The sequence below is a fragment of the Eretmochelys imbricata genome, chromosome 9 (genome assembly GCF_965152235.1).
Source record: "Eretmochelys imbricata isolate rEreImb1 chromosome 9, rEreImb1.hap1, whole genome shotgun sequence".
NCBI lineage: Eukaryota > Metazoa > Chordata > Testudines > Cheloniidae > Eretmochelys > Eretmochelys imbricata.
In genome coordinates this window covers 102,339,507-102,363,763 of record NC_135580.1, presented here as the reverse complement: position 1 = coordinate 102,363,763, position 24,257 = coordinate 102,339,507, and the positions used below count along the sequence as shown (strand labels likewise).

General features: G+C 51.3%; 1 protein-coding gene across 2 annotated transcripts in view; it reads right to left on the bottom strand.

The window, feature by feature from the left end:
• FOXO4 (forkhead box O4) overlaps positions 1 to 14,687 on the bottom strand; it is a 63,132-nt gene extending 48,445 nt beyond the window's left edge. For both annotated transcript variants that reach the window (XM_077825746.1, XM_077825745.1), the window contains exon 1: positions 14,216 to 14,687. In XM_077825746.1, coding sequence (XP_077681872.1) covers positions 14,216 to 14,659 — 444 coding nt within the window. In that variant the 5' untranslated portion in view covers positions 14,660 to 14,687. The remainder of the gene's footprint in view (positions 1 to 14,215) is intronic.
• Positions 14,688 to 24,257: the final 9,570 nt, after the last annotated feature.

The following is a 24,257-nucleotide window of genomic DNA, read 5'->3' as shown; positions in this document are numbered from 1 at the left end:
TTGAGTGTTAGGAGTTTCTTCAGAGGGAACTAATACCAAACTCAAAGGATGGAGCAACCTTAACTGTGCTAGAGAGCATGAGGCCAGCATAAGGACTCAGTAGACAGCATCGTCCTGAAAAAAGCAACCAACACTGAAGAATGTTTATTGAGTGAGTATTAAAGATTTTGTAACAATGGAACAGCTGAATGCAATGAGCACAAGCTAGGCAGCTTCCATAGCACAGCTGCAAATTTACTCTCCCATCCAGGAAGACCTAGCATGTCCCTTGCAGATACAGCCATGGCATATATATAAGATGGGTCAAAACAAACTTAAGTGTGGTCCTAAGGAAGAGGGATAATGGGTGGGGAGTGGCTTCTTACAATGGGAGCACACCATATGTGAAAACCTTGGCACAGCAGTGAGGGAGAAAGACCCTGAACTCAGTAAGACCACTACCACACTCAAACACTTAGAAAGAGAGAACGAACACGAACAGGGTAATAGGAAGTAAACCTTATTTTGATGCCTTCATCTAGTGGGGGACATGAGTCACAGCCATGGTTCTGGAGGTTCCCCATCCCACCCCACAAAGAGGAAGCCACTTTTCAGCAATCTGTGTGATCACTATTGGGGGTGGGGGCGGAGAAAGAGATCAATGATAATACCCAACCAGAAACACAGCATTTGCACCTCTCATTCTATATACACCTACCCAGGCCTAATTTGATCTTTCCATCTAGCAAGAAAATACTTTTCCACTGCCTTCCTAGTGCTCCTGAAAATGACAAACCGAAACACACATTCTGTCTGCCATTATCATAGGTACCAACAGCTGCAGGCGAAGAGTGTCTAACGACTGACACTTCAGACCCAACAGAAGAAGTTCCCATTGTTTGAGCGGGTCTTACGTAAACACAAACTTTTCTTCCCCAAGTTTTGCAGTGGTGGATTTGTTTAATGTTTACCTTGAACTAGTTAAGGAAGACAAATTTTTCCTGCTCTAAGAGGCTATATTGCTTCCATGACAGGGATCCCCGGGCTGCCTCAACCCAGTATAAGATGGAGCAGATTGCAGAGGCCCCCAGCTTTAACCCATATAGCCAAGACAGTCTGAACGGAGTTAACTGGGTGCTCCTGTTGCCCTCCTTACATCCTCTCCCACCCCAGCCAAGCTACAGCTCCTTTTCTTTCTCCCAACTGCTTATCAGCCTCTCCCCCAACCTCTACCCACTGCTGACAAAGAAGAATCCCTCAGAGCAGACAGAGTTCCAATAACCCCATCATGGCCTCGTCAGCACCTAGCTATGCTGGATTCTGTGTCAGTTTTGCCTTGCTCATCAGATCTCTTGCCCACCTCCCCGAAATGAAGCAGGAGTGGGACTAGCAACACAGAGTCAGTGGAGACTACTCCTGCAGTGGGAAGAAGCTGCAGGACTGGGTCTGCCCCGAGCCCCATCCTAGACATTCCCCTAGCCAAAACCACCTCCCTGAACCCTGAACTAGTCAGTCCTGAAGGCATACAAATTCCTCACAACTAGTCAGCATGCTAGGTTACCATGGAGTTGTGATCCTCAGAGACTACCTGTACCAGTAAATAATGTTTCATCATTGCTCATGTGGTGACATAGGTTCAGCAACATGCACAACTTAATGGCTCCCTAGTCTGAAGTTTTCTTTTAAATAAACTGATCAGTGATCCCCAAATCCCACACAGCCAATTCAGCATGGTATCCTGTCTCCTGCAGAGGCTGACAACTTTGTTCTTCCAAAAAAAGACTACACATGAACATTATTGATTTAAAATAGGATTTTCTGCAGCCACCACTAGCAAGGACAAGAGCCTCATCTTCCCTTCCAACAGTTAAGCTGTGAACTCCTGCATTACCCCAGTCTCATCAGGAACTAGTCAGCAGCTAGTATATACACCCCACCATGGAAAGAATGACTGCTATTGCATAAACAGAAGGGTTTTCGCTCAGTGTACTTCTACGGGACTTTAAACCACATGGCCTAGAACAACATGTACAGAAAAAGAAGGAAGATTGTGTCTCTGGGTAATAGGCCAGATGAGCTGTGAGACCTAGTTTATGGCCGGAACTACAATCAGCTAATTGCTACATCAACAAAAATCCTCTACATGACTGCAAACCCTTCAGTTACACTGAAACCTACAGGAACAGGCCACCATTTTTGGCTTAAGTGGAAACTTTAGTTTACAGTTTTCCAGCTCTCTGGCGGCATGGAGGTTACAAGCAAGACACTCTGAAACAAAGCCAATACTCATGTCAACACAGTTGTCAGCAGCCCATAAACAGTTTTGTCATGTGTACACCTCAGACCTCAAGCACTCTTCATGCACATCAGGAGGCTGTGATGAAGCCATACACATTGCAATTCTGGGTACAGTAACCCTAGCAGAAGGGCTAGGCCAATACTGAAAATGAACTCAAGTGTCCAGATCTTCTAAAGCAGAATTAAAGAGCTGACTTGCCTCCAACCCTGTTGATTTCACAGACAATGCAAGGGGCTCTGTAATTAATGCCCTTATGAAAGCAGGGAGGTCACCTACCCAAAACATGAACTGGAGAAAGTTCAGAAGTGCAAAAGTTAGGTGACACTTACAGAATTCTGAGAATGAAGGGGAGATTTTGTTTCAAGAAGGTGGCCCCCATTTTTGTCATCGGCAGGATATTATCCCACTGTGACTAAACGTGAAGAGTAAGGAACAAGTTGTAAAATTAAGGGGGCATTTCCCAATAGGTTTATCATACTGGGTCAAGCAAGGCGGCCTCACCCAGCAATTGTTCCTGCCAATGGTCCTTGGCCTGACTTTTATTGGAGGCAACAGTTCTTGTCCAAATGACAAAAGCTGACTGGTATTAGCTAGATTTACTCTCTCCTTCCCTAACTATCTGGGCTCTCTTTCTTCCTTCCCAACTGCCTTACTACTCTGAAAGCACTTGTTACCACTGCCAGCATTACACTCCCAACACTAATATCACCTTGAAGGTGCATCTACACTAGACCTTTTTTCACCATTTGTCTTACATTGATACAGCTGGTTGGCTGTATCACCTATGGAAATACCAGAGTAGACCAGAAACAAGCATGTTTACCACTGTCAGGCTACAAGATGGCAAAAAAATGCTTGTGTCCATTCTAGTGTTACCACCAGCACTAGTACCACAGGCAAACAGTATGGAAATCATAGTGCAGACAAGGTTCTAGTGTCCAGTGTCAAGACTACTGCTAGAAATCTTAGACCATACCCTCTCCAAGACAGGAATGGTACCTATCTCTATGCCTGGAAAGAGCCTAGCATGTTATGGGCACTCCCACAGCTAAATGCAGATGTATACAAAAAACCCAAACCCCATACATCTCTGTCAGCATCCATCTCTCAAACATTTGTTTAGCTATTTGATGTCAAAGGATTTAAGATCGCAAAGTTAGCATTGAAGAGGGTCTGCAAAGCAAAGCTGCAATGGTCTTGTTGGGCAGCTGCTTCTGCTGCAGGGGGTTTCAGTTATCTAACAGCATTTCCCATGCATGGCTTCAGGGTCCCTTTCATGCCCTCTCCCCCCAGAATGAACACACCAGGTTGAGCCACAAGGCTGAAGTCATCTATTAATGATATTCCATTAAATGCATGCAGTGGGTCCCATGTCTTTTCTGTTCATCTACAGAATGGGGGATTGGGAGATGAGGATCTTAAAATGCGCTATGGAATGAAGGATCTGGAAGGCCAACTGATTTAAGCCAAGCCATGTGGCTATTTATATGGATAACTCCAAAGTCATTTGGGATTGGACGGGATAGGAGGGAACAGCTGTTATAATCAGCACCAACTTCCCAGCAACAGCCTTCTTGGGGAGCTCTCTCAGCTATGTAGCAGTGTCTCTGCAGCATTCTTCCAGAGAAGCAAATTTCTTTCCAAAAGCAAAGCACCTGGGGACAGAGAAAAGTGACACCAAAAATCTTCCAAGACAATTAGACTGGTGATGCATATAGCAGGCAATGTTCCGTCTGGAAGAGCACCCACCCCTGAGAAAAGTACAGTGCCTTCTAGGACTAAGACTCTTAGGGGCAGTCTACACGGGCAGCGCTTTAACGTGGCTTGTGTGCAGAGCGCTGGGAAAAGAGCTCTCCCAGTGCTCTAAAAAAACCCCACCTCCACGAGGAGCGTAGCTCCCAGTCTACACTGGTGCTTTACAGTGCTGAAGCTTGCTGCACTCATGGGGGCTGTTTTTTCACACCCCTGAGCAAGAAAGTTGCAGCGCTGTAAATCGCCAGTGTAGACAAGCCCTTAGAGGATCTGGGATGGGGCCTGTGTGTTCTGTTAAGCACACCTTGTTTTTCTGTAGAGTTCACTGTGAACAGCAAGACGCAGGGCTGAATACCTGGCTGCGTTAGGAAGGTGCTCTCTATACAAGACCATTAGTAAGGCTATTAACAAGTATTAATAAGATCATGCTTGAGCAATGAGACCCTACACAACCTGGCACCCCTCATCCCAACCTTTCTGTTCTCATCTGGTTCCATTTCCCCCTGCCCCTGCGTGCACACACACACCACCACCACTACCAGTAACCACCCATTCTGTATTGTTCTCCCATTCATCTCTGCACCTTATTCTACAGGTTTCAGAGTAGCAGCCGTGTTAGTCTGTATTCGCAAAAAGAGAAGGAGGACTTGTGGCACCTTAGAGACTAACCAATTTATTTGAGCATAAGCTTTCATGAGCTACAGCTCACTACTTGGCTCCCACAAACCCTCCCTCGTCCTGGCTTTCACCCTCTCCTCCAAGTCACATCTTCCAAAAGGTCTAGTAATCTTAATTCGCTCCCCTAAAAAGTGCTGAGGTGTGACAAGTTTTGCCAAAAGTGTTTCCACTCTCTAGGATTTTTACTGTCTCTGGGATGCCAGAGTATGTCACTTGGCTTTTGTTGGTTCCTATCTCCAATCCTACCTTCGAATTGCTCATCTAGGTTTTAAGCTTGCTGGAGCAAAGAGCCCAATCTGTTTACTGCACCTAGCACACTGCTAGCACTTTAAGAATGCATTTGGAAACAAAAAAACAGGAGCAAGATTCCAGTGGCTTAGTCCAGGATACGTGTCAAAAATCAACCAGCCAAGCTAATTCTTAAACTAGAGCTAACTTCAACCATGGCGAACTTCCTTCTAGAACCTTTTAAATAGCCATGTTTCCAAGGAAGTCACACTCAAAGCATTGTTCGCCTGCAGTCACCCAAAAACTTAGTCTCCGTCATCAGTACGGCCATTCTTATGTTCTTTAACCTGCTAAAGACTAATGGGCTTCAAAGTCAGTTGAGTGGCAGAGAAAGAGGATGTTTGCCAGTTCCCACCACCAGCGAGCACTTCTGTGACTCTTACTTCAATTACACTTCCAGTGCATAAGGGAAAACAGGACATCAAGTTTCAAACCCTTCACTTAGAACACGCAATACTCCACGTATAGCAGCAAAGTTTAATGGAGCAGTATTTGGGTAGCTGCACACCGCGCCTCACTGCTGCTGGGCAAGTCAACTCCCTGGTAATCTCACTTTCGCAGTATACCCAAGACAAGAGTGAGTAGCATTTTTTCCTTTTCCAGAGTCAGCGATTCCCTGACCCCAGGATAAAATTATACACTGGTCCGAACCACCCTGAAACACACGCACGCTACAAGTCAGACAGAATTAAGGCTTCGCTCAGCACTAAGATATAGAATTTAAGTTTTCCATTTTCTTTTGCTTGATGACATCTAGGTTTAATGTCAGTTATGCCTCAGTGGGTGGAGACTGGAGAATTTCCCCATTTTTTTCCCCCAATGGGGCCATGAAACTATCAATTACCAAAGGTCAGAACTCAAAATACATGCCCCCACCCACCCACCAACAGATGCTCCTGGAAAGAGAAAAACTACTCTTCTCTAAGTGGCATGAACCAGAACATGCCCTATTAACTTGGGCTGTTACTAGCCCTTGGCATAAGTTGTGTATCTCCAGAAGGGGACACTAGTTAACTCAGCTACTCCAAGGTCTGATTGTAAAAATAAAAAAGATGAGGGGATGACGGAGCTCATCTGGAAGCTGATGAATAAGGCTCTATCAAATCATTTATTTTACAGTACGAGAGAACATATGGAAAAGTCTGCAGCAATCTCCCATGTGCTTCTTTTTCCTTTCTCAGTACTTCCATCTGAAGAGGGTCACCTCTGAGCACTAGGATTTGGATTGGTTTAAAGCTAGACAAGTTCATACCACCGTTTTAACAAGACTTTGAGACACCAGCCAAGTGCAATGCCACAACCCTGACATGCCAAGATTTGGAGACTGTTCAGTGCTACTGCACTGTAAACTAAGGTTTGGTTTCTTTGCATCTTCCCCTAACCCAAGCCCTTTACTGCTGTTCCTGACAGTCCAGGATCTTACTGATGGGAAAAGCCACAATTTTAGACAGCTGGAGAGCAACTTCACCACGTCAGCAGTGCAAGAGAACCTACAATTAGTTCTGTACACGTAACTCACTAAAAGCATCCTTTCCTAGGAGCCTTCACTGGAACCCTTCAGCATACGTCCTCATGTCAACAGGAGAGGAAAACAGAAGGAGCATCAAAACTGATCAGAGCAGGCGAAGGGCTGTAATCTTTCAAGACAGAACAATTATCCAAGCACCAGTCAATTCATTTGCATAACTCCACATACACCTCTACCCCAATATAATGCGGTCCAATATAACGCAAATTCGGATATAACGCGGTAAAGCAACGCTCCGGGGAGTGGGGCTGCTTTACTGCGTTATATCCGAATTTCTGTTACCGCAAGTGGTTCATCTGCACTCCCCACCCCATAGTTGCTGCAGCCCCGCCGCCCCAGCTCACCTCCACCCCCTCCCACGAGCATGCACAGCCGCTCTGCTTCTCCCCCCTCCCTCCCAGGCTTGCCATGCCAAACAGCTGATTCGCGGCAAGCCTTGGAGGGAGGGAGGGAGAAGCGGAGCAGCGGCAGCACGCTCAGGGGAGGAGGAGGAGGTGAGCTGGGGCGGGGGGACATGGGGAGGGCCACAACAAGTTACCTGGGGGAAGGGGTACGCGCAGAGGAACCGCCTCCTCCCCTGAGCACACCACCGCCGCTCTGCTTCCCCCACCCCGCTTTCCTTCCTTCCAGGCTTCCCGCACCAAACAGCTGATGGGCGCAGCAAGTCTGGAAGGGAGGGAGGGAGAAGCGGAGCAGCGGCAATGCACTCAGTTGTGGAGGCGGAGGCAGAGCAGAGATGAGCTGGGGTGGGGAGCGGTTCCTCTCCCTACCCCAATACAACGCGATCTCACCTATAAGACGGTAAGATTTTTTGGTTCCTGAGGACCGCGTTATATCAGGGTAGAGGTGTATTTACAAAAACATCTCGTCTGTAGAACAAGTGATGCTGACCTGGGACATACAGTGAGTAGATAAAACTAGATAAACCTCAGCAGGCAAAAGAAGGAGAAGATTAGCTGCTCTGCTAAAGCAAAGCTTCATTTTAAATTTACATTACGTTTGCTGAACAAGAAGCCACTTGTTAGGCATAATGATGTCCTAGATTAATTGACTACCCCCACCCCACCAGGAGTGCTCTAGAGCAGGGTTTCCTCAATGACTGGTCTGTGGACTGGTGCCAGTTCCTGAGATCTCCCTGATGTAGTTTAGGAAGGCAGCAATCCAGTCCCTGGTATCCAAAAAGTTGAGAAACACTGCTCTAGAGTATGAAACAAGCTTGCTTCTTTCTTTTGCATATTTATATGGAAATTCAGATGGCCACAGGGACACAAGCCACCCTGCCCTACTGGCACAAGGCAGTACGTACACAGGACTTCCTTTATATTAGACATTCTCTATTCTGAATTTGTCCTCCAACCTTCACAGATGATCAGATACTACAAGATGGGTGCCAATATAAAAATCTAGACAGGCATGAACAGGGTCACTGGTGCTGCATGCAGGATTACCAGCAAGTCTCCATCCTTGGTCACCTAGTTGGCCCAATAATCAGTGATTTCTCACCCAGGTGGTACTCACACAATATACACTTCTGAGGTGTATTGAATACACATTTTACAGTGAGATATGTCCAAATTATTCACAAACAGCAGAACCAAGAGTCGCTAAGGAGTAGACAAGCCATCTACTCTACCTTCCAGATAGATCTCGTTTCAAACACAGAGTGCTTGGTGATTTTTATTTTGTAATGCTCTTGGGTGTAATATTTAAGATACTGTTAACATCTAAAGTGTCTGATTCAAAGGCTATTTGGGACGAGAGTGTTCAAGAAATGCTGAATGTGAATTTGAATTCAACCATCCTATGACAACTGCGATACTCAAGAGTCATTTGACTTTTTTGTGTGTGTGGGGAGAGGATTATATACTATCAGGAAGGATGATAAAGAGACTCCATATGTGCCATATAAAAGGGATAGGCTTGATTTCTGTGATGGGGAAAATTGCCTCTGGTGAGGAAGGAAGTTTCAGAATGCACTCTCTCTCAACCAAGAGGCATTTAAAAAATAATTTTAGAGGGAAAAAACTAAGTGTCTTCAACTCAGAATTAGCACTTTGCTTGTCCCAGCACCTTCCTGACTGGTCCCATACATATGGGAATGAAACAGCCCTACAGCAGTTTCAGACACATGGCATGGATTCCCTTAAGGGTGCTTGCTTATCCTTTTCTATTGAACAAAGCATAGCTTTACCCAACTGCATTAAACCCAAGAAGCCATCTGAAAGCAGGAAAGATCTATCCTCTGATCCAGAGAGCAGCTTACAAAGTACAAAGGAGGGGATTATAAAGAAGTCCAGGGAGAGAGAAACCCTGCTGGAATATTTCCACTTTTTTAATCCCAGTTAGTTCTTAACTTCAAAATTGGATGATTGCAGAGAAAAAGGAAACTGCACAGCCAGCAAATTAACTTTCTCCTTTTAAAGCGTAGCGAACACTGCCTCCTCCCACAAAAGTCTCAAATTCACTGAAATTCACATTAGTTATACTCAGTCTGCAAGACTTATAATTTCACTCAATTGTACATTGGAGTGGAACAGCTATGAAGGGATTATGAAGTAACAATGAGAGATTATAAAGTTTCATCATGGTTAAGCACAGTCTCCCCCGTGGAAATTCCTGTTCTGCCCCTGCTGAAGGCCATAAAACAAAGCCATCCTGAATAAACTGATTCACAGACTGCAGTGCTGCAAACTGAGTAGCACTACCTAAAAGGCTGCATTAGAGAACAGTAGCAATTCCAGAGCAGCAGCAAGACCTCTGCATATTTCCACACCAGAACAATCCATTCCCTTCACTTATCACACAAGGATCTGCATGTCTGCCTTACCACAAAAACATTCTGATTGCGCATTTCACACACTAGTTTTCCTTTAAGGTACAAACATGGTATCATGAAAACAAAGGTCTGAAAATGGTATTTCATACTAGACCCTCCAACCTCCCCAGTACCTTTTATTTGAAGTGGAAACATTTTTAGAACCCACTCTAAATACAGCTTTAGAGTAGCTATAAATGCTCTGGGATCTGTATTCTGATGCAGCACATTCCTCACACAGGACTTCTATTACTATTAATTATAATATAAAATTACCAACCAGGACCCCATTATGCTAGGCGTTGTACAAACCTAGAACAAATTAATTTGTGTCCTAAAACACCTCTCTTCCTGTTTAATTCAGTCAACCAGCTTTGCCTATTTGACACTGAGATTTGGATGCAGTGGGCCAAAGACTTCACAACATAGTCATGTCTCTTTTGCAATTAGTCAAAGGTCAAGAAAAGAACTTCAAAATTGACTTGTGGAGAACTCAAGGAGTACTCTGTTCCTTCTGAAATCTTGCTTCATGGCCTAGAGCAGTGGTTCTCAACATATTACACATTGTGGGTCACATATGCGGCCCACAATGTGTAACCTGGGCCACAGGAGCCAGGTGGCAGGGCAGCAGCAGCCCAGACCCCGACCCTTCACCGCACAGCTGCCCAGGCCCCCGGACCTTGCGGGGCTGGCCAGCTGCCCTGGACCCCAGGACCCCTGCCACGCAGGGCAAGCCAACTGCCCACCCTGGTCCCCCTCCGTGTGGCACTCTGGATCTCGGAGCCTGCAGGGCTGGGCAGCTACCCTGGACCCTAACTCTCGGCTCACCCCAGGCCCTGCTGCGCAGCTGCCACAGATCCCAAAGCTTGTGGGTCCCTAGGGCTGGCAGGGAGCCCTGGACTCCCAAACCCCCAACTCTGCAGGGCCGGCCAAGAGCCTGACCCCGGGGCAGCTGGGACCCTGGGCACACCCACAGGTGTGTGCTAATTGGGCTGCCGGTTGAGAACCACTAGCCTAGAGACTAGATACGGACATTCCCCAATGGACAGCACAGAGAACACTGATCCAACATCAGTCTCACCAACTTTTTGCCAAAATAATTACACATGAATCATTGTAGCACAGAGGATAGCCCACCTCTAACATGGGGCCTGGAAGAATTCCCTTCAGGTGAGACAACCAGACCTGCTGGAAAATTGGTATTTACAGCTGTTGCAAAGCAACACATCCTAGCAAACTGTCCCGTGACAATTGTTGACTAACCAGATTCAGCCAGTATTGAAAAAAACTAACAGAGTAGCTGAAATTTAGTCAGATTACTTGCCCTCTCCAGAGATCCTCAGCCAGCCACCATGCAGCTGGAAAAGTGACAAACTCTATGTGCTGACTAGTGCCATGTTCAGGCTCCTAAAGACATCTGTAAGTGTTTAAATCCACTGTACGCTCTGGAAAGAGCAAGGAGTAGGGAACTGACTTCTCTTCCGCAACAATAAGACCCCTATTTCTTTCTCTCTCAGTATTTCTAAAATGCCTACCCCCCTTGTATGTATGTACAGTTATTAAGGACAGCACTAGCTCGTGTGATGGCAAAATTCTCACCGCTCCCCTTATTCCTGGTGTGTATATCAGGGCAAGTTTTTTTTGACCTGAACAGTAATGTAGAAATATTGCACACACCCTCTATGTCAGCTGTCCTAGGGCAGAAACAAGATCATCACCCCCACATTCACCTTGCTTGCATGTTATATGTCATTCCCCTCTGTAGGTCTGTGTTTGGTCTTCAGATCATAAGGTTTTTTGGCAATCACAGTCACTATATGTTTGTACAGCACCTGGCATAAGAGGGCCCTAATCCTAACTAGGCCTCTGGAGGCTAAAGCAATACAATTAAAATAATGAACACAACTACAAATGACAGGTTTCAGAGTAACAGCCGTGTTAGTCTGTATTCGCAAAAAGAAAAGGAGTACTTGTGGCACCTTGGAGACTAACCAATTTATTTGAGCATGAGCTTTCGTGAGCTATAGCTCACTTCATCGGATGCATACCGTGGAAACTGCCTATAAATAACTACAAATAAATGTCAATTCCAAAGAAACCATAAACACAATACAAGCAAAAAGACATCCCATTTTAAAGTTAGTTGTCATGGACTAGGTGATACATGCAGCAAGTTCACACCCCAGTGCAGTCAGGGGGCCCAGCACCAGAACAGCAAGAGTGTTGAGGTAGCTTGCCCAGAGCATCCCTCAGATGTCAGTTCCTCATTCAATTCATTAGTCTAAACACGCTAGCACGGAAGACCAGGCTGATAACAGCAGAGGATGGAAACTAAGGTCAATGCTCTTCATGTTACTTTAGTATCTACCTTTTCTATTTCCAGAGAAACAGTTTAGTATTTTTAAACAATGTATTCCACAGTCTATTTTAACTTTTCACAGAGCTCCCTCAGTTGCTGTAGGGCAGACATACCCACCCCCTCTGCCCATGGGACAGAGCACCCTTTCTAAAGGGAGATTTTTGAAAGCCAGGAATACGAGTTATGAAGGAGTTATTTATACTGAATTTCAGAGAAGCTGGGAGACAAAGAACTGTAGCCTTGTATTTAAAAACAGTTCAAATGATGCTTCATCTAATACAAAAAGAAAAGGAGTCCTTGTGGCACCTTAGAGACTAACCAATTTATTTGAGCATGAGCTTTCGTGAGCTACAGCTCACTTCATCAGATGAAGATGCATCTGATGAAGTGAGCTGTAGCTCACGAAAGCTCATGCTCAAATAAATTGGTTAGTCTCTAAGGTGCCACAAGGACTCCTTTTCTTTTTGCGAATACAGACTAACACGGCTGTTACTCTGAAACCTGTCATCTAATACAGTAGCTTAGCACAAGAGTCGCTTAACAGGCCAGCTCCTTTCCTGGCAAACTTTTCAGAAAACAAAGAGAGCACGGAGCAGCCTTTCCTGGAAATGCAGAAACCAGCTGGACCAGAGATTGGCACAAAGGGCAATCCTCATCTGCTTCATTTACTCAGTGGAGACACATACAAACTGCTCCATCTCCACAAAGCCCATCACAACCACCTCCATCCACTAGTTTCCAGAGTAGCAGCTGTGCTAGTTTGTATCCACAAAAAGAAAAGGAGGACTTGTGGCACCTTAGAGATTAACCAATTTATTTCAGCATAAGCTTTCGTGAGCTACAGCTCATTTCATCAGATGCACTGGGTTATTTGTATTACAGCAGCACTCAGTGGCCCTTAATAGAATGGGGGTCCATTATGCTAAGCTCTATATAAACATTAGACAATCCCTCCCCTAAGGAGTTTACAATCTAAATACTGACAAGAAGCGACAGGTCAATATAAAACAAAGAGGAGGATGAAAAGGCTGATGGTAAAAGGAACACAAGGAGGCACAGCTAGGTGCCTGATTTGCACACTTATAAATAATAAGAATAATACCAAGCTCTTACATAGCACTTGTTGTTTGCAGAGCAAGGCACTTTATAAAGGTTAGTATCACTATTCCGATTTTACAGCTGGGGAAACAGACATGGGGAGGTAAGTGACTTATCCAAGGTCACCCAGCAGACTAGTAAAGCCCTGCATGGATACCAAATTTATATCTGCGGATATAAAATGGGTATCCGAGGAGCTGCAGGGCCCTACCAGGAACAGCAGCGGCAAAAGCAGCCTCCCTGACTGGGGGCAGTACAGCCATGCCAGAGGAGCTGCCCACGCAGGGCACTGGCTTCTGCGAGCGGGGGCCGGACATGCGGCTGCTTTTGCTGCTGTTATTCCTGATAGTGGGGGAGACTTAGGTTGGATATTAGGAAAAACTTTTTCACTAGGAGGGTGGTGAAACACTGGAATGCGTTACCTAGGGAGGTGGTGGAATCTCCTTCCTTATAAGTTTTTAAGGTCAGGCTTGACAAAGCCCTGGCTGGGATGATTTAGTTGGTCCTGCTTTGAGCAGGGGGTTGGAGTAGATGACCTCCTGAGGTCCCTTCCAACCCTGGTATTCTATTCTAGGATAGAACCGTGCAGCTCCTTGGACATCCGCCGATATCCCATACACAGATATAAATTTGGTATCCACTCAGGGCTCCACAGAGGAGTGGCTAAGTGAGGAACAGAAGCTAAGTCTCCTGAGTCCCAGTCCAGTGCTCCATCCAGTAGGTTTACTACCTCAAGTCTGGGGGATTTTTTTTTAATATAGGTGAACTGAAAGAATTCAGTAACAGATATTCCATTCTACAGAGGCTCTCCCCATAGTATCCAAGCACTTTCCAGCAGTTCAGTAAGCAACTAAATCTGCAACATGTTTGCGCTCTCACCCTCTCTGCAGAGGGAGAAGTGCATGCACTATTTCGGATTTTTTTCAGTGTTTGTATATACACACACACGCAGAGCGACGTGTTTCGGTCAGAGAACGCAATCGCCAAGCGGAAGGTGTGGGGGTTGTGAGGATCCTTAACTCTCCTGGGGGAGTCCGTTGCACAGGCTGGGACGCACTCCTTAAGAGACGAACTTTACACCCTTAGGGCAGAAAATGCCACTGGGCAAGAGGAGCTCAACTGTCAACCAGGGTCTCACTTTGCTTTGCCTCCCACAGGTGAGGCATCAGCCCCGGTGCGGGGAAAGCAGAGACCGCAGCCAGGGGAGACGGCGGGCTCGGGGGGCGAGCGACAGGAGCGCGCACCGCCCCCCAGCCGCTCGCTGGGTCAGTGGGACGCGCCGGGCTCCCCCTTTCAGCCACGGCCTCGGCAGCGGCCGGCCGGGGCGCTCGCCCCGCTGACGGAGGCGCGTCCCCCGCCGCCCCGGCCCCGCTCCCCCGGCCCCGGCCCCGGCCCGCCCCGCTCCCCCGGCCCCGCTACCTTCCAGCCGGCCGAGCTGTTGCTGTCGCCCTTGTCCTTGAAGTAGGGCACGAAGCGAACCATCCACTCGTAGATCTGCGCCAGCGTCAGCCGCTTCTCCGGGGCGCTCTCGATGGCCTGGCTGATCAGCTCGGCGTAGGACTGGTTCCCCCAGGCGTTCCGCCGGGAGCCGCCCTTCCGCGCCGCCGCCGCCGCCCCGCCGGGCCCCCGCGGCCCCTCGGCCCGCCCGGGCCCGGGCCCCGCCGCCGCCGCCCCGCCGGGCCCCTCCTCCGCCGCCGCCGCCGCCGGGCCGCCCGCCGCCTCCTGCTGCGCCGCCGAGAGCTCGGGCCGGGGCAGGGGCCAGGTGCAGGAGCGGGGCCGGCTCTGCGGCGCGAAGTCCGGGTCGATCTCCACGCTGCCCCCCGGGCCGCCGCCCGCCTCGGGGCCCGGCTCAGAGGCCGCCATGGGCCCGCTGGCTCAGCGCCGCGCCGGGGCCCGCGCGCCGGGCGGCTCGCCCGCGGCCTCCGCCATTCCCCGCCCGCGCCCCCCGCCCGCGCTTCGGCCCCTTGCCGCGACCCCGAGCCGCCGCCGCGGCCTCACGGCTCTGTTTACCACAGCCTGCGGAGGCCGCTGCGCCTGCGCGCGCGAAGCATGCTGGAAGGTGGAGTCCCGCAGCCGTCTCGCAAGGGAGCGCCGGCCGGGCAAGCGCGGCCCAGGGACTCCGTTTCCCGACACCTCGCGCATGCGCCGAGGCGTGGCAGGGGCCAGAACGGCAGCGTGGCAGACCGGACGCTTGGGGAACTACAGCTCCCGAAATGCCCCGCGACAGCCTCCTGATGGGCTCCCCTCACACGGCAAAGCGGGCCCTCCCGAGCGAACCCGGGCTCCCCGCCCCCCGCGCCAGCGACCCCCCCCCCCGCCGTGCCCGCTCCCCTCCGCTCCCCGCGGGCCAGCGACCCCCCCGCCGTGCCCGCTCCCCCCGCGCCAGCGACCCCCCGCCGTGCCCGCTCCCCTCCCCTCCCCGGGCCAGCGACCCCCCCCGCCGTGCCCGCTCCCCTCCCCTCCCCGGGCCAGCGACCCCCCCACCGTGCCCGCTCCCCTCCCCTCCCCTCCCCGGGCCAGCGACCCCCCCGCCGTGCCCGCTCCCCTCCGCTCCCCCCGGGCCAGCGACCCCCCCGCCGTGCCCGCTCCCCTCCGCTCCCCCCGGGCCAGCGACCCCCCCCGCCGTGCCCGCTCCCCTCCGCTCCCCCCGGGCCAGCGACCCCCCCCGCCGTGCCCGCTCCCCTCCCTTCCCCTCCCCGGGCCAGCGACCCCCCCGCCGTGCCCGCTCCCCTCCCCTCCCCGGGCCAGCGACCCCCCCACCGTGCCCGCTCCCCTCCCCTCCCCTCCCCGGGCCAGCGACCCCCCCGCCGTGCCCGCTCCCCTCCGCTCCCCCCGGGCCAGCGACCCCCCCGCCGTGCCCCCTCCGCTCCAGCGACCCCCCGCCGTGCCCGCTCCCCTCCGCTCCCCCCGGGCCAGCGACCCCCCCGCCGTGCCCGCTCCCCTCCGCTCCCCCCGGGCCAGCGACCCCCCCGCCGTGCCCGCTCCCCTCCGCTCCCCCCGGGCCAGCGACCCCCCCGCCGTGCCCGCTCCCCTCCGCTCCCCCCGGGCCAGCGACCCCCCCGCCGTGCCCGCTCCCCTCCGCTCCCCCCGGGCCAGCGACCCCCCCGCCGTGCCCGCTCCCCTCCGCTCCCCCCGGGCCAGCGACCCCCCCGCCGTGCCCGCTCCCCTCCGCTCCCCCCGGGCCAGCGACCCCCCCGCCGTGCCCGCTCCCCTCCGCTCCCCCCGGGCCAGCGACCCCCCCGCCGTGCCCGCTCCCCTCCCCTCCCCGGGCCAGCGACCCCCCCGCCGTGCCCGCTCCCCTCCGCTCCCCCCGGGCCAGCGACCCCCCCGCCGTGCCCCCTCCGCTCCAGCGACCCGCCGCCGTGCCCCCTCCCCTCCGCTCCCCGGGCCAGCGACCCCCCCGCCGTGCCCCCTCCCCTGCGCTCCCCGGGCCAGCGACCCCCCCGCCGTGCCCGCTCCCCTCCGCTCCCCCAGGGCCAGCGACCCCCCCCGCCGTGCCCCCTCCGCTCCCCTCCCCGGGCCAGCGACCCCCCCGCCGTGCCCCCTCCCCTCCGCTCCCCCCGGGCCAGCGACCCCCCCGCCGTGCCCGCTCCCCTCCCCTCCCCCCGGGCCAGCGACCCCCCCGCCGTGCCCGCTCCCCTCCGCTCCCCCCGGGCCAGCGACCCCCCCCGCCGTGCCCGCTCCCCTCCGCTCCCCCCGGGCCAGCGACCCCCCCCCGCCGTGCCCGCTCCCCTCCGCTCCCCCCGGGCCAGCGACCCCCCCCGCCGTGCCCGCTCCCCTCCGCTCCCCCCGGGCCAGCGACCCCCCCCTGCCGTGCCCGCTCCCCTCCGCTCCCCCCGGGCCAGCGACCCCCCCCCGCCGTGCCCGCTCCCCTCCGCTCCCCCAGGGCCAGCGACCCCCCCGCCGTGGCCCCTCCCCTCCGCTCCCCCCGGGCCAGCGACCCCCCTGCCGTGGCCCCTCCCCTCCGCTCCCCCCGGGCCAGCGACCCCCCTGCCGTGCCCCCTCCCCTCCGCTCCCCCGGGCCAGCGACCCCCCCGCCGTGCCCGCTCCTCTCCCCTCCCCCCGGGCCAGCGACCCCCCCCCGCCGTGCCCGCTCCCCTCCCCTCCCCCCGGGCCAGCGACCCCCCCCGCCGTGCCCGCTCCCCTCCCCTCCCCCCGGGCCAGCGACCCCCCCCGCCGTGCTCGCTCCCCTCCGCTCCCCCCGGGCCAGCGACCCCCCCGCCGTGCCCGCTCCTCTCCCCTCCCCCCGGGCCAGCGACCCCCCCCGCCGTGCCCGCTCCCCTCCCCTCCCCCCGGGCCAGCGACCCCCCCCCGCCGTGCTCGCTCCCCTCCGCTCCCCCCGGGCCAGCGACCCCCCCCGCCGTGCCCGCTCCCCTCCGCTCCCCCCGGGCCAGCGACCCCCCCGCCGTGCCCGCTCCCCTCCGCTCCCCCAGGGCCAGCGACCCCCCCGCCGTGCCCCCTCCCCTCCGCTCCCCCCGGGCCAGCGACCCCCCCCGCCGTGCCCCCTCCGCTCCAGCGACCCGCCGCCGTGCCCCCTCCCCTCCGCTCCCCGGGCCAGCGACCCCCCCGCCGTGCCCCCTCCCCTCCGCTCCCCCCGGGCCAGCGACCCCCCCGCCGTGCCCGCTCCCCTCCGCTCCCCCCGCGCCAGCGACCCCCCCGCCGTGCCCGCTCCCCTCCGCTCCCCCCGCGCCAGCAACCCCCCCGCCGTGCCCCCTCCCCTCCGCTCCCCAGGCCAGCGACCCCCCGCCGTGCCCCCTCCCCTCCCCCCGCCAGCGACCCCCCCCACTGTGCCCCCTCCCCGCTATGCCGGCCTGCGACCCCCCCCGCTATGCCCCCGCCAGGCCCATGTGCTCCCTCCCCCACCAGCTGTGCCACACTCTCATGGTCCTCACCTGCCTGCCATACCAGCCAGCAACCCCACCCACCATGCCAGGCCCATGTGACCCCTACCCCACTGCTCCCCCACATCGCCATCTGGGGTGTGCCCCACCTGACTGTGCCAACAATCTTAGCAGCATCCCCTTGGCCCAGCTGTGCTAGCCAACGTGCAGGGGTCACACTCCACAGTTTGGAGTGAGGGGGCTCAGGGGTTTTGCTGATTTGTGTGGGGAGTGGGGGAGAGACGAAGCACACAGAAAGTGAGAACACGCAGAACAGAAAGAGAGGCAGAGGCAAAAAACAAGAAAGCCAAGCAGTAGCGTGTGAGCCCAGCATGACTGTGGGAGAAGCTAGAAAGTGTGTGTGTGGTTTTTTTTGGGGGGGGGTGAGAAAACCTGGATTTGTGCTGGAAATGGCCCACCTTGATTATCATACACATTGTAAAGAGAGTGGTCACTTTGGATGGGCTATTACCAGCAGGAGAGTGAGTTTGGGGGGGGGAGGGGGCGGAGGGTGAGAAAACCTGGATTTGTGCTGGAAATGGCCCAACTTGATTATCATACACCTTGTAAGGAGAGTGATCACTTTAGATAAGCTATTACCAGCAGGAGAGTGGGGTGGGAGGAGGTATTGTTTCATGGTCTCTGTGTATATAATGTCTTCTGCAGTTTCCACAGTATACATCCAATGAAGTGAGCTGTAGCTCACGAAAGCTCATGCTCAAATAAATTGGTTAGTCTCTAAGGTGCCACAAGTCCTCCTTTTCTTTTTGCGAATACAAACTAACACGGCTGTTACTCTGAAACCTAGAAAGCTTTTGGAACTACTGGCAAAAAGGCCTGGAGTTGTAAGCTAAGAAACTGTTCCTTTTGTTCTTGGTTCCTCTTGCATTTGGAGAAGCAGGACTCTGTGCATTTCTTGTAAGTAAACAAGCTTGCGTCAAAGAAAATATCAAATTCCTTCAATTTCTGCTTCCAACTGGAACATTTCCAAGGCCGGAAATGTGAGTAGTGGCTCAGGTCAAAAAGGAGCCATACTATTTAGCCATAACCTCAGCCATGCAGAACGGCAATGCCATCCACAGCCTCAGAAACAACTCTGACATCATAATCAAAAAGGCTGACAAAGGAGGTGCTGTTGTCATCATGAATAGGTCGGAATATGAACAAGAGGCTGCTCGGCAGCTCTCCAACACGAGTTTCTACAAGCCATTACCCTATGATCCCACTGAGAGTTACCAAAAGCAACTACAGCATATGCTCAAGAAACTTCCTGAAAAAGCACAAGATCAAATCCGCACAGACACACCCCTGGAACCCCGACCTGGGATATTCTATCTACTACCCAAGATCCATAAACCTGGAACTCCTGGGCGCCCCATCATTTCAGGCATTGGCACCCTGACAGCAGGATTGTCTGGCTATGTAGACTCCCTCCTCAGGCCCTACGCTACCAGCACTCCCAGCTACCTTCGAGACACCACTGACTTCCTGAGGAAACTTCAATCCATCGGTGATCTTCCTGATAACACCATCCTGGCCACTATGGATGTAGAAGCCCTCTACACCAACATTCCACACAAAGATGGACTACAAGCCGTCAGGAACACTATCCCCGATAATGTCACGGCTAACCTGGTGGCTGAACTTTGTGACTTTGTCCTTACCCATAACTATTTCACATTTGGGGACAATGTATACCTTCAGATCAGCGGCACTGCTATGGGTACCCGCATGGCCCCACAGTATGCCAACATTTTTATGGCTGATTTAGAACAACGCTTCCTCAGCTCTCGTCCCCTAAAGCCCCTACTCTACTTGCGCTATATTGATGACATCTTCATCATCTGGACCCATGGAAAAGAAGCCCTTGAGGAATTCCACCATGATTTCAACAATTTCCATCCCACCACCAACCTCAGCCTGGTCCAGTCCACACAAGAGATCCACTTCCTGGACACTACAGTGCTAATAAACAATGGTCACATAAACACCACCCTATACCGGAAACCTACTGACCGCTATTCCTACCTGCATGCCTCCAGCTTTCACCCCGACCACACCACAAGATCCATCGTCTACAGCCAAGCTCTGCGATACAACCGCATTTGCTCCAACCCCTCAGACAGAGACAAACACCTACAAGATCTCTGTCAAGCTTTCTTACAACTACAATACCCACCTGCGGAAGTAAAGAAACAGATTGATAGAGCCAGAAGAGTTCCCAGAAGTTACCTACTACAGGACAGGCCTAACAAAGAAAATAACAGAACGCCACTAGCCGTCACCTTCAGCCCCCAACTAAAACCCCTCCAACGCATTATTAAGGATCTACAACCTATCCTAAAGGATGACCCAACACTCTCACAAATCTTGGGAGACAGGCCAGTCCTTGCCTACAGACAGCCCCGCAACCTGAAGCAAATACTCACCAACAACCACATACCACACAACAGAACCACTAACCCAGGAACTTATCCTTGCAACAAAGCCCGTTGCCAATTGTGCCCACATATCTATTCAGGGGACACCATCACAGGGCCTAATAACATCAGCCACACTATCAGAGGCTCGTTCACCTGCACATCCACCAATGTGATTTATGCCATCATGTGCCAGCAATGCCCCTCTGCCATGTACATTGGTCAAACTGGACAGTCTCTACGTAAAAGAATAAATGGACACAAATCAGATGTCAAGAATTATAACATTCATAAACCAGTCGGAGAACACTTCAATCTCTCTGGTCACGCAATCACAGACATGAAGGTCGCTATCTTAAAACAAAAAAACTTCAAATCCAGACTCCAGCGAGAAACTGCTGAATTGGAATTCATTTGCAAATTGGATACTATTAATTTAGGCTTAAATAGAGACTGGGAGTGGCTAAGTCATTATGCAAGGTAGCCTATTTCCTCTTGTTTCCCCCCCCCCCCCCCCAGATGTTCTGGTTTAACTTGGATTTAAACTTGGAGAGTGGTCAGTTTGGACGAGCTATTACCAGCAGGAGAGTGAGTCTGTGTGTGTATGGGGGTGGGTTTTTTGGAGGGGGGTGAGGGAGTGAGAGAACCTGGATTTGTGCAGGAAATGGCCTAACTTCATTATCATGCACATTGTGTAAAGAGTTGTCACTTTGGATGGGCTATCACCAGCAGGAGAGTGAATTTGTGTGGGGGGGTGGAGGGTGAGAAAACCTGGATTTGTGCTGAAATGGCCTAACCTGCCAATTACTTTAGATAAGCTATTACCAGCAGGACAGTGGGGTGGGAGGAGGTATTGTTTCATATTCTCTGTGTATATATAAAGTCTGCTGCAGTTTCCACGGTATGTATCTGATGAAGTGAGCTGTAGCTCACGAAAGCTCATGCTCAAATAAACTGGTTAGTCTCTAAGGTGCCACAAGTACTCCTTTTCTTTTTGCGAATACAGACTAACACGGCTGTTACTCTGAATACTATTTAGTATTCTCACATATGTTGCCCTCTGCTGCACAGCATCTAGCATTGCAGTCCCTTGGCTAGCCTCTGAACTAGGTTTATAACTTCTGTCTTGGTCCATGAAAAGTGTGTGTGCAAGAAGCAGGGCCACTCATGACAGAACGGTGCAAGGAGAGCTATAAACCTAAAACTGACACGGGAAAGAACATCCAGACAAGACCATCCAATACACTGTCCCAAGAATCAGCAATCCAATGCTTCATCCTGGACAACTTCTAACCCACAAAAGAATATTGCTAGGAAACAGATGGGTTACCTCTATGTGCCAATAGCCCTCTCTACCCCACCCCCACTACACACTTTGTGATTCAGTCACCAGGACCTGACACGGGCTAATAACTCTACTAATTGTCTCAGCTTTTCAAAACTGTTCCACAGATTATCCCATGTTGTTCCAATATATACACACAGTTGTTCCATCCTACACGCACACATGTTTATGCAAGTGAGCATAAACACACATGCCTCTCTTTCCCTGTACCACTTCATTCCAAATCAGGTCTAATACTGTTCATCTTAATGACTTACATAATTCTCTGCCAGAGCTTTGCCACTTAGATATCACTGGGACCTAAGAAGCCTCCAACATTTCACTGGTTCTAGCTTTTCTTTTTAAGTTGTGCCAAAGGGTAGATGTAGGGCTCCTGCACTTCCTAAATTCCCCTACATCTTGCTTCTGCGTGACATGTTCCAGTTAGGTGAACCCAGGATCACTATTACACATGGGACACCAAACTGAAGGGATGCAGGACTGAAGGGACCAGTGAAGTGCATAGCTGTTGAAACACCCATCAGGCGGTAATTAGCAAGCTGGCCAGATCTGAACCAATGACAACGAGTTCTTGCATTGGTGAAAGACTTTGAATACCACCATTACCACAAGCACTTCAGTCTCATTCCTATGGCACTCTGACACATGCTGTTATATTAACTGAGTTGGAATAAAGGGGCCAAAGTGTTAACATAACCCAATCACTGCCCAACTTTAAGTGGTGCTAAACAAGGGTCAGGGTGTAGTAAACAGAGATCTCAGCCTGCTTAGTACCATGGCAACATACAATTACAAATCCTTTTAACCTATTAAAGATACAGACAAGGAAAAGCAATAAAAAGTTTGAAATGTAAAGTATTAAATAAGGCTTTAATTTTAACATCTCTTCATAGGTGCTGGGGTGCTGCTGCACCCCTGGCTTGAAGTGGATTACATTATCTACAGGGTTTATAACTTGGTTCAATGGCTCTCAGCACCCCCACTGTACAAATTGTTCCAGCACCCCTGCATCTCTTGTTCCTTTCCCTTCAATTGGAGAGACTTTTTAGAAGTCTCTGGCACTCTTGTAGATGGCACCAAAGATCGTGATAGCTGTCCTTTGTGGGAAAGGAGAAGAAGTTAATTGAGATGTGCTGATGCTGTTGTTGCTGCTGCTGTTAAAGTCTGATCCCATTTCATCCCCAGTGGTATTGGAATTCAGCTGGAGGTAACTTTATCTGGTCCCTCTCTCTTTAGCTTGGTCTGGTTAGGATGTCTCTCAGGATCACTGTCCCAGGAAACAGTGGGAGTGGCAGCCATGATGGTGAATCTCACTCCAGTAGCCTCCCTTTGTCTTTCCATATTCTCCCTGCAAAGTCTCTTGCCTTAAGGACCCACAAAGGGACTGGGGTGTAATAGCCCACGCCTTTATTATTTTGTCCAACAATTAGGCCTAATATCTGCCACACCAATTCTAATTAATTTCAGTTCACATCTCTTTTTACAATTTCAACATAGTCCTTTAATTATATCAATGTGGCCTTTTTCGTTTGGACTAATTTAGTCTCTCTGTCTGGTTTCTTGCACCTGTTTATAACATTCATTACTGAAAATGCCATGACCTACTTTCCATCAACAATTGTTATTACAAGTTACAGTAACACAAACTCTTACGTACTTTTTACAATTGAGCTTACAATTAGGTTAAATTTGCCAGCCCAATTATCACAAAAGTGCCTAGAACAAGCTTTAATTTCCTATATGCCATTCTCCTAATACTTCTTCAAAAACTGCTGAAACCCACCTATTCTGGGAAGCATTCTGGCCGTCATAACCATTGCTTCAATCTGTCTGTTCTATATTGACCTGCTTTCTGCTTTTAGATTGTAAGCTATTTAGGAGGACATTTATTTGTACGGCATAGATCACCTTATGAAAAAGAGCCTTTTACCCTTATGTACACATGTCACTATGGAAACAATGAATAATAGTAACAGCAATCAGCAGCAGTAGACATTCGAAAAAACTAGCTCCCCAGCACAGGCAGAGACCTCCCTGGGGATTTGGTAGACTATTAGAAAAGGAATTGGTTAGCACAGACCCCAGACTGACCAGTCTGTATGTGTTGTAGACCGCATTGTCCTGCACAGTACTCCTTGTATCTTTAGGACCCACTGTGACAATGGTGCCCGCGGGAGCCAGCTGGGGTCACTCAATTAGGGTGAACTGCAGACAGAACAGGGCAGACAAACTGCAAAAGCTGGTGGAAATTCCTATACTTAGATTTACCCAGCCAGCACAAAAGAGCTTCTGTAGTACCTCACTGGTTACTCAGACATCCAAACAACACCGTTCTCTTAAAGTACCCAGCCTCAGGCCTCCAGCCAGACACATGTCAAACATATGATGATAGAGTCTGAAAATTTTATTTCATCATATAAAAGAGAAGGTTCTCCTGACCCCAAAGGACCAAGCCCAAAACCCCGGTCAAATGATAACTTAGATCTTACTCAAAATACACGCTTAGTGCCAATTCTTATTAACTAACATTTATTAAAAAAGAAATGAGAGAGAGAGAGTTGGTTAAAAGATCAATATACAGACAGACTTGAATACAATTCTTGAGGTTCAGATACAGAGCAGAGATGAGTCTGTAGTTGCCAAAAGTTCTTTTAGAAATAGTCCATAGGTTATAGTCCAATGTCTCAGGGTGACTCCAGTCAGTGACTGGTGATCTCAGTTCTTATGGCTTAGGGTTTCCCCTTGAAACCCAAAGCAGATCTGAGATGAAGAAGGATCGTGTCCTAGGGTTTTTATACATTTCCAGCAGCCTTTAA